Source organism: Nannospalax galili, unplaced genomic scaffold (genome assembly GCF_000622305.1).
Source record: "Nannospalax galili isolate Female #2095 unplaced genomic scaffold, S.galili_v1.0 scaffold169, whole genome shotgun sequence".
Lineage (NCBI taxonomy): Eukaryota > Metazoa > Chordata > Mammalia > Rodentia > Spalacidae > Nannospalax > Nannospalax galili.
Window position 1 is genome coordinate 3,380,245 of NW_008360327.1, and position 11,055 is coordinate 3,391,299.

Genomic DNA, 11,055 nt, shown 5'->3' on the forward strand with positions numbered 1-11,055 from the left:
CCTCCAGTGAATGTTCTTGGCCCCTTTGTCAAATATCAGGTGGCTGAAATTGCATGTACTCATATTTGGGTCTTTAATTTTGTTCCATTGTTCTTTGGGTCTATTTTTGTGCCAGTACCATGTTCTTTTTGTGACTATAGCTCTGCAGTACAGCTTAAAATCTGGTATAGTAATCCCCCCAACATTGCTTTTAGTCCTCCGGATTGCTTTGGCTCTCTGAGGTCTTTTGTGCTTCCATATGAATCTTAGGGTGGTTTTTTCCAATTCTGTGAAAAATGTCATGGGGATTTTGATTGGCATTGCATTGAATCTATAAATGACTTTTGGTAGGATGGTCATTTTCACAATATTAATTCTTCCAATCCATGAGCATGGGAGGTCCTTCTATCTTCTGATGTCTTCCTCAATCTCTTTCTTACAAGATTTAAAATTTTCATTGCAGAGGTCTTTAATGTCTTTGGTCAGGTTTATTCTGAGATACTTTATTTTTTTTGCAGCTATTGTGAAGGAGAGTGTTTCCATGTACTCTTTCTCTGATTATTTGTTGTTGGTATATAGAAAGGCTACAGACTTTTGTAGGTCAATTTTGTAACCTGCCACTTTACTGAATGTGTTAATAATTTCTAGGACTTTTCTGGTGGAATTTTTGGCATCTCTTAGATATAATATATCATCTGCAAAAGGGATAATTTGTTCTCTTCTTTTCCCATTATTATTCCTTTAATTTCCTGCTCTTGTTGCTCTTGCAAGAGATTCAAGCACTATGTTAAAGAGAAGTGGGGATAGTGGGCAGCCTTGTCTGGTTCCTGATTTCAATGGGAATGCTTCCAGTTTTTCTGCATTTAGAATGATGTTGGCTGTGGGTTTGTTATATATGGCTTTAATTATGTTGAGGTATGTTCCCTCCAGTCCAATTCCCTCTAGGACTTTGAACATAAATGCATGTTGAATTTTGTCAAAGATGTTCTCTGCATCTATTGAGATGACCATGTGGTTCTTGTCTTTGAGCCTATTTCTATGATTTATGACGTTTATTGATTTACGTATATTGAACCATCCCTGCGTCTTTGGGACAAAGCTGATTTGATCATGGTGGATGATCTTTTTGATATGTGTCTGTATGTGGTTAAGAGCATCTGATCTTCATCTGACTTGGGCCTGTGTGGGAACTCCTGAAGACAAAAGCAATCTGGCCACTCCAATATAAAATCAAAAGAGAGAACCGGAAGCTTAGAGGAACCAGCTTTTCATGCCCAAAAAGTCAGCCACAAAGACACATAAAGTTCACAAAAAGAAGCAGACCTAAACTTGAAGGCTCACATCTCACACAAGAATCAGAAACTACAACAGAAATTCACATGTCAAAATCACACAAATTAACATATCCCCACCAAATACCAATAGTCTTCTAGAGGAGTACAATGAGAACCCCAAAGAGATAATGCAGGACATGGAACTCAAAAGAACAATTATATACATGATAAAAGATTTCAGTGAATTTAAAGAACACACAAACAAGGTAATCATAGAGCTGAAGGAAGATAGGGATAAACTTCTGAATGAATTCAGAAAAGAGCTAGAAATATTGAAGAATACTCAGGCTGAAATAAAGAACGAAGTGAAACACTCCATAAGCCAATTAGAAATGACAGGAGAAAGCCTCACCAATAGGATGAACGAAACGGGAAACAGAGTATCAAGACTGGAAGATAAAGTGGACGAACCTGACCACTCAAGCAAAGATTATGAAAAATTTAAGAAATCACAAGAATGGAATATGCAGGAATTGTGTGATACCATAAAAAGACCAAAGGTATGAATTATAGGCATACAGGAAGAAGAACTGCAAGATAATGGCATGGTAGGATCTTTTACTTTTAAAAGTTTTTATTTGCGGGCTGGAGAGATGGCTTAGTGGTTAAGAGCACTGATTGCTCTTTCAGGGGACCTGGGCTCAATTCCCAGCACCCACATGGCGGCTACGAACCGTCCTTAACTCCAGTTCCAGGGGAATCCGAAGTCCTTTTCTGACGGGCGTGGTGGCGCACGCCTTTAATCCCAGCACTTGGGAGGCAGAGGCAGGCAGATCTCTGTGAGTTCAAGGCCAGCCTGGTCCACACAGTGAGTTCCAGTACAGCTGGGACTATAGGGAGACCCTGTCTCAAAAAGACCAAAAAAAAAAAAAAAAAAGGTTTTATTTGCGTGTGTGTTTGTGTGGTGCATGTGTGTATGCACATATGTGTCTAGGTGCATGTGGAAGCCAGATGTCCATATTGGGTGTCTTCCTCCACCACTCTCTACCTTATTCCTTGAGACATGGTTTCTCCCTGAACTTGGAGCATGCTCTTTCAGCTGCACTGGCTGGCCAGTGAGTTCTTGGGATACAGCCTGGTTCTGCTCCCTTGGTGCTCGGACTACAGGCATAGACTGCCACTCCTGGCTTTTTCATGAGTGTTGGGGACAACTCATGTTCACCTTTATGTGGGTTCCAAGGATTGAACAGAGCTCATCAGATTTGTACAGCAAGCACTTTATTTGCTCTGCCATTTTGCTGGCTCGCTCTTTCTCTCCTTTCCCTCCCTCCCTCCCTCCTTTCTTTTCTTTTCCTTTCTTTCTTTCTTTCTTTCTTTCTTTCTTTCTTTCTTTCTTTGTGTGTTTTTGTGATTGAACCTATGACTTTGCAGCTGGCACAATTTTTTAAAATTTAAAATGCATGTCTAAACTGGGCATGATGGTACATGCCTGTAATCCACTACTTAGGAGGTAGAGGCAGGAGGATCATGAGCTTAAGGCCAGTCTCAGCTACATAGTGAGATAGTGAGTTTGAGGCTAGGTGGGGCTACATGAGACCCTGTTTCAAACAAACCAGCAAGTAAGCAAACAAACAAAGAAGACTAGTAAGTCTTTAGACAAATACTCCTGAAATACCCATGAATATATGGTGAACATTTTGTGGTATTGAAAACGGACAACAAATTGGGGAAGGTGAACTATGGAAGTCTCTATGTTTTGCACACACGCACACACACACACACACACACACATCCATTGTGGGTGAAAAACAATGGCAAATAATAGAGCGATCTTATGTAGGCAAACATAGAATGCACTGTATATGTGTGCATGTTATATAGTTTGAAAAGACACCCAATTCAGTAGAGGCTTCCCTAGAGAAGCGGGGCTGGAGGGTGTGGAGGGAACTTTGATGCTTAAGACTTGATACCTTTGTGTTTTTTGAATGTTGTATATGCATGTTTGTGTGTGTGCAAATGTACATGGTTGTGTGGGTATGGGTGTGTTGCATGTGGAAGCCAGGGGACAACCTTAGATGTTGTTCCTTAGAAGCTGTCCTCTTTTGTTTTTTCTTTGGACAGTGTCTCTCCCTGTCCTAAAGCTCCCTGTGTAGGCTGGCTGGCTGGCCGGCATCCTCTTGTCTCCACTCCCCAGTACTGGGATTGCACATGTGTGTCTTTTTTTTTTTTTTAAACCTGGGTTCTAGGTAAATCAAACTTAAGTCCTTTACCAACTGAGCTATCTTTATTTGAATCTGTGTGTGTGTGTGTGTGTGTATGTTTATGTACATGTTTATGTGGGCATATATGTGCATGTGGGTGTGTGTACACATGGAGGCCAGACATTGATGTTGGGTGTCTTCCTCAGTTGCTTTCCACCTTTGAGATAAGGTCTTTCACTGAATCTGGAGCTCACTGATTGGCTAGACTGGCTTGCCAGCAAACCTTAGAGATTCCCTCCCCCCTTACCTCACCCCTAGTGGAAGTACAGATTCACATGGGTTCTGGGAGTCCAAACTCAGGTCCTTATATTTGCATAGCAACCACTTTACTGACTGAGCCATCTTCTTCTGCCATGAGAATGTATTCATTTAAAAAAAAGTTTTATTATTTTTATTTTATGTGTATGAGTGCATTGCCTGCATGCATGCAAGTGCACCTGTGTCGTGCAATGCTACAGAGGTCAGAAGAGGGTTTTTTCCCCTGGAACTGGAGCCAAGGATAGTTTGCAACCACCATATGGGTGCTGGGAATTGAACTCGGTCCTCTGTAAGAGCAGTAAGTGCTTTTAACCACTGAGCCATCTCTCCAGCCTGAGAATGTATTCATTTTTTTATTTCTAGAACTTTTGAAAATTTGAATAAAGAAACCAGGATAATCCAGTGTGAAACACCTTAACCTAGAAGTATAGTTTGGATAACGCTGATGCTAGGACAAAAAAAATGGAGATACTGATAGACCAGTGGGGTGAGCAGGGAAGGGAAGAGGATGCTCAGTCTTTAGATAACACTAACAGGCACTCGTTTTTGTGAGTCATGTGAGCTGCAGCTTACATCTTGAAATTCCCTTCTCTTTGATAGAGTTTAGCTGTGTATTTGAAATGACTGTGAAGGAGCATCTCTGGAGGATGGAAAAGGGCCCTCTTAGAGGAAACACCTTTAAAAAAATGCTTAAGCCAGTTACTGTAGTATGGGTCTGTTGTCTTAACCTGGGAGGTTGAGGTGAAGGGTTGTTTGAGTTCAAAGTTTAAGGCTGGGTTTGTAGAGGTGGCTCAGTGGTTTAGATCCCTTATTGCTCTTGTAGAGGACGCACACTGGGCATCTCATAACCACCTATAACTCTAGCTCCAGAGGGGATCTGATACCTCTGTCCTCTGAAGACATCTGCATACCCACATACACATAATTAAAAATAATAGAAGTATCCAGGCATGTTGGTACACACCTTTAATCCAAGCACTCAGGAGACAGAGGCAGGTGGATCTCTGTGAGTTTGAGGCCAGCTTGGTCTACATAGTGAGTTCCAGGTCAGCTAGTGCTGCATAGTGAGACACTGCCTCAAAAAATAAAACAACAGAAACAACAAAAAGCCCCAAACCACAACAAAATATAATAATAAAAATAAACCTTTAAAAAAAGAGTCATAGAGATCTTGCCTCAAATAAATAAATAAATTTAAAAATAAAAACTATAAAAAGCTCAGCTTAGGGGTTGGAGAGGTGGCTCCTCAGTGGTTAAGAGCACTTGCTGCTCTTCCAAAGGACCTGGGTTTGGTTCCCTGCACCTACATGGTGGCTCACAAGCATCCATAACTCCAGTTCCAAGGGATCTGATGCCCTCTTCTGGCCTCTATGGGCATTGCATGCATGTGGTGCACTTAAATACATGCAAGCAAAACCCTCACATAAAAAATAAAAGTAAGGGACTTAGCTGGAGAATAGCTTTGAGATGAAGGCCACTAGTCTTGTGTTTCTTTCTCATTGTAAAGTAGGAGTCTCCTGTTGGACATTTAGCTCAGTGGAAGAACACTCACCTAGCAAATACAAGACTCTCCTTTCAGTTTCAAGTTCCAAAAGCAAACAACCTCCAACCTCCAACCCTCAAAATCCCCAAAACCAAAACCAAAAAATCATAAAATAGGAGGCTGGAGAAATAGCTCAGCAGTTAAGACTGCTTGTTGCTCTTGCAGAGTGCCCTAGTTTGGTTCCCAACACCCACATGGTGACTAATAGCCATCCATAACTCTAGTTCCAAGGGATCTGACACCCTCTTCTGGCCTCCGTGGGGATTGCATGCTTATGTGCACTTAAATATGTACATGTAAAACACTCATATACGTGAAACAATATGAACAAATTCAAAAGCCATAAAACAGTCTTGCATTTTATTTATATAACTCTAGTTCCAAGGGAACTGACACCCTCTTCTGGCCTCCGTGGGGATTGCATGCTTATGTGCACTTAAATATGTACATGCAAAACACTCATATACGTGAAACAATAAAAACAAATTCAAAAGCCATAAAACAGTCTTGCATTTTATTTATGTATTTATTTTTGTTTTATTGACACGGGTTCTCATGTGTCCCAGGTTGACCTTGAATTCCTGGTCTTCCTGCCTCTACCTCTCAAGTGTGGGGATTACAGGTGTGCATCACCATGCCTGGCGTTATATTTTATTTTATTGAGGTATTTTAACTTTTTGTTCTTTTTTATTGTAGATGCTTACATTCTAGACTATGACATTACACCTGAATTTCTATAGTAAAGTGACAACTTTTCCTTAAGGACAGTGTCTTGCATGTCTTAACTGAGAGTCAGCTCTGAGCAGGACCCATGACCCTCTCTTCTGTTCCCTTTAGGGCATCAATCGAAGAGAAATATGGCAAAGATCTACTAAATCTCTCCAGGAAGAAGCCATGTGGACAGTCTGAGATCAAGTAGGTGCCACATGTTTTTCTGGCTCATACTGCCCAAAGCCCCAACTGCTTTGGCAAGTGGACTTGGCCAACAATTACAGTATGTTGAGTGAGAAAAAAATTTTGTGTTTTCTCAGAGGTCCTAATGGGACAGACAGAATTTTTAGTTTATATATATATAGTAACCACATATATATATATATTTGGTGTAGTCTGAAGAATCCTAAGTTACAAATTTAGTTTGAAATGATCTTGGATAAGGTCTTGATTTACCTGTCAGACATGAACACAGACCTTTGCTAAAGAAATATAGTTAACAAAACACACACACACACACACACACACACACAGAGTTATGAATACAGTTCAAAAGAAGCAATAAATAGCAGACTTTACTGAATTTTAGATATTGTAATTAACAGATGTAATAAAAAACCCATATATATATGTAGTCTGTTTATAAAATAGTGAATACAAATAATGAGTTAGGTGATTTTTCAAAAGTGTTTATGAAATTTTGAAAAATAATCAAATAGAAATGAAATCACTAGGGACTGGTGCCAAGGTTAGGAAGATCATAGTCAAAAGACACAATTTCAGGGCTGGGGAGACAGCTCAGTGGTTAAAACGCTTGCTGCACAATCATGAGAACTGGAGTTTGGATCCCTAGATGCACATAAGTGCTGGCTCGGTGTAGCAGCCTGCCTGTAATTCCAGCGTTGGAAGGTGGAAAGAGGGAATCCCCAGAGCAAGCTGGGTAGTAAGAGTAGCCATATCAGTGTGCTCTGGGTTTGACTAAGAGACCTGCCTCAGTGAATAAAGTAGAAGAGCAATAAAAGATGACTCATGATATTAACCTAGCACCTTCACATGCATGTACATGCATACACATGTGCCCATACACATGTAAACATGCATACAAACATATATACCACATACATGAAAATGGAAAAGAAAAAAGATACTAAGATTTCCATTAGGAAAAATAAGTTCAAGAGATTTACTGTACAGTATTGTGACTATAGTTAACAGCAAAAATATTGTATATTAAATTAAAATATTTAAATATTTTTATTTATTTAATGTGTATGAATGTTTTCCCTGCATGTATGTATGTATGTATGTATGTATGTATGTATGTATGTATGTGTATCATGTGTATGCCTGGTACTGACAGAGCACAGAAGAGGGTATCAGATCCCCTGGAAGTGGAGTTACAGAGGTTTTTTTAGATGTCATATGGGTGCTGGGAACTGAACCACGTCATCTGCAAGAGCAGCCAGTGCTCTTAACCTCGGTGCCATGTCTCCAGCCCCAAAATATTGTATTCTTAAAAAGAACACACATACACATAAAATAAAAATAAATAAATCTTTAAAAAAAGAACCGAGAGTAGATTTTAAGCATATCACTACCAAAAAATGGTAAGAATGTGAGGCAATGTATATGTTAATTAGCTCTATTGAGCCATTCTACAGTGCATATATATTTCAAAATATTGTGTTGTACATGATAAATGTACATAATTTTTATTAACTAAAAGATAAAATTTAAAAACAGGCCTGGCCTAAAGTTTCTGATCAATAAGTATATGATGATTAATTGGAAAAGGGGACATTCAAGAGCTAGAGTTTGACCTGGGGTTAGTGATGCATACCCGTAACCCCAGCATTTGGGAAGTTGCAGGCAGGATTAGGGGTTTAAGGTTGGCTTCAGCAACATAACAAGTTCAAGGTCACCTGGGCTATTCGAGATGCTGTCTCAAATCATTCACACATACACACACACACACACACACACACATATCACACACACACACACACAGATACTTGGGGGAGCTAGGGTTTGAGCTTTTTTTAATGTTTTATTTATTATTTTTATTTTATCTGTATAAGTATTTTGTCTGCATGTATGTAAGTGTCAGATCCCCCGGAACTGGAGTTATAGACAGTTGTTAGCCACCATGTGGGTCCTGGGAATCAAACCTGTGTTCTCTGGAAGAATAGCAAGTATTTGTTTTTTGTTTTTTGATCTTTTTGAGGCAGGGTCTTTTTGTAGCCCCAGCTGGCCTGGGTTCACTATGGAGATCAGGCTGGCCTCGAATTCACAGACATCCGCCTGCCTCTGCCTCCCGAGTGCTGGGATTAAAGGTGTGCTCTAATGCCCAGCCTAGCAGCCAGTGCTCTTAACTGTTGAGCTATCTTTCCAGTCCCTATTACGTGTTTTACAACATATTCTTATGTGTAAGGAACCACAATTCCTAATTCCTACATTACTATTTGTGGAAATGAAACAGTTTTTGTAACTTGTTCTGCCCAGGGCAGACAGTGAAGAATTACTTATGTCTGGGATTGAGGAAATTAGATTTAAGAAGCTTTAGTTTTATACTGTTGGTCAAGCTCTAGGGAAAAGAGGCATCTGTATGCTCTAAGTTAAGATGTAAGCAGAGAAAAGCCTGACAGTTGACTTCCAGAATTGAAATTGTATATGTACTTGTTTTTCAGTACCCTGAAGCGAGCCCTTGAGGTCTTCAAGCAGCGTGAGTTATGTTTAAAACTGTATTTGCTGTCTTTGGTAAACTCTTTGTCTTCTATCTAAGGCAAATTATAATTTGCACAACCATTTCTTATTGGGTGCAAAAATTTTTTTGAGCAAGTCTAAGGTGAGAAATAGCTCTGCAGAGTAACAGGACCCTCTACATCTGCACACCAGAACAACTCCTTTTGCACTGGCCAAGCCATCTGGAATCACCCAGAGGATTTGTGATTTGCACAGATTGCTGGGTTCTTCTTTGGTTTCTGACACAGGAAGCTGGGGTGGGGCCTGAGATTCTGCATGCTCTCAAATAGGAACAATACCCTGGGAGAACTTTTCCTGCTTTGTTCTTATTCAGAGACACTGAGACATGGTCACCAAAATAGAATGCACACATACCGCAAAGAACACAAAGAGACAGACTCCCTCAAGTGGGAGAGGACCCAAGATAGTGTCTAAATTGGTCTTGCAGAGATAAAACTTTCAGATGTTTGGGGGTGGGATGAGTTCCCTATTCCCCTTGGAATTGGCTGATTTGGACTATCAGGGAATTGGCAGGGGATTGGATAATCTAGACAAAGAAAGGGAAGCTGATTAGTTTCTACAGGAAGCCCCCCCCCTCCAAGTCTCTTCTGTGAGATTTGCAAGTCCCACCAAACAGTTCCCTTCAACAGAAAAGAAGCCCACCAAGTCTTGGTAAGGGAGAAGAAGTAAGAAGTCAGCCATCCTAAATGTTTAAGTGAAAGGTACATTAATCTCCCTGAGCCTCGTTTCCCTCCTACCTGCCAGGAAGCTAACTCTGAGTCCCTCGCTGCTAGTCCCCTAGAACTGCTTTCTCAAAGGGAACCAGTGATCTCTGTGTCTCAAGTCTAGGGTGAGTCTGGGTTCATCTCTGCTAGGAAGATGCATCTTTTTCAGGGAAGTCGCTCTTCCTGTGATGGCCATCTTTGCTCTTCTCAGATGGCTGGTACCATGCACACAGAAGGCAGAAGTCACTGCATCCCCAGCATGCTTTCTTAGTCTTTATGTCCTGTATTGTGACCCTTGGTTGTGTACCTGACTTGGAATTCCACCAACAGACTTTTGCTTAATTACTATAATGTGGTGACAACCAGGTGCTGGGAGATGTGGGGTGAGGCCTGATACTTTGCTCTTCAAGAGGTCCTGTCCAGCTTGGTGTTCCTCAGGCCTGTCTCAAAGCCTGCTTCTGGAGCTTTTTGTCCTTCAGTACAGGGACTTCCAAGTGAAGGATGTCAACAGGTACACTGTGTATGACATATCCTTGAAGTGTTTCTAAAGATAGTTGAGTGGTGGTCTATCAGAACAAATCTAGTGTCTGTTTCCTCTACTATCATACCGTAATTAACTCAGGAGACTTTGGACCCAAAATGTGGGAAGATTTCTTCCCTACGGCAAATAGTTATCTTTTTATCAGGTTCTAGCCGGTATCCTTTAATGCAATTCAGCTCCCACACTATCGACCTGGAGATAGAGTCAGATCCCCTAAGCTGAGGGCTCAGTGCCCGCGATAGATGCCACTCCCAAGACTGAGCCACTTTTACCTGTGCTTCTGACCAACAGGGTAAAAATCAGGTTCCCACAACTCCTTTTGTATTCAGTTGATTTATTGTAGCAGCTCACCGAACTTGGGGAAACAGTTACATTTGCTGGTTTATAATGAGACATATTACAAAGGATACAGATGAAGAGATATATGGGATGAGGGATGGGAGAGGGGTTTGGGAGTCTCCATGTCCTGAGTACACTAGCCAGGAATGGGCTCAGCAGACTTATGCTGTGCAGTTCCACTGGTATGAGCACTCTACCCAGGAATCTCCACATGCTTGCTGTTGGGAAGCCCCTTAAACCCTGCCTTTGGGCTTTTATGGAGACCTCATTGCATAGGCATGCTTGAGTGGAGTGAGTGGGAAATCCAGCAAGGCTATTCCCTCTTCCAGGCTTCTCAATACATCATTCCTACCTGTAGGACCCACTAAAAGCAAGAGGAAGATTAGTTTCTACGCTCCTCCCTGAGGAAGAGAGTGTATGTGTGTGTGTGTGTGTGTGTGTGTATGTGTATGATATCACAGATATGAAAGCTAGGTAAATAAATATTTCTCTTAACTCCTCCATAGATGATGTCTTTTCACTGATAGAGCTATTTCTCAGTGCAGACACAGGGTCTTTTCATGGTCCTTATTTGTATGTGCTCTGTGTAGTCAAGCATGGCGAAGCAAAAAAACTTCAGCGTAGTTGATCGTTCGAGTGCCTAAATAATTTACCTTTTTGCTATTCCTTGTTTTCTCCTCCC

General features: G+C 41.0%; 1 protein-coding gene across 1 annotated transcript in view; it reads left to right on the forward strand.

Moving 5' to 3' along the window:
• Pstpip2 (proline-serine-threonine phosphatase interacting protein 2) overlaps positions 1–11,055 on the forward strand; it is a 122,817-nt gene that overhangs the window by 63,968 nt on the left and 47,794 nt on the right. The window contains exons 3-4 of the mRNA XM_008825914.3: positions 6,153–6,230; positions 8,714–8,748. Coding sequence (XP_008824136.1) covers positions 6,153–6,230; positions 8,714–8,748 — 113 coding nt within the window. The remainder of the gene's footprint in view (positions 1–6,152; positions 6,231–8,713; positions 8,749–11,055) is intronic.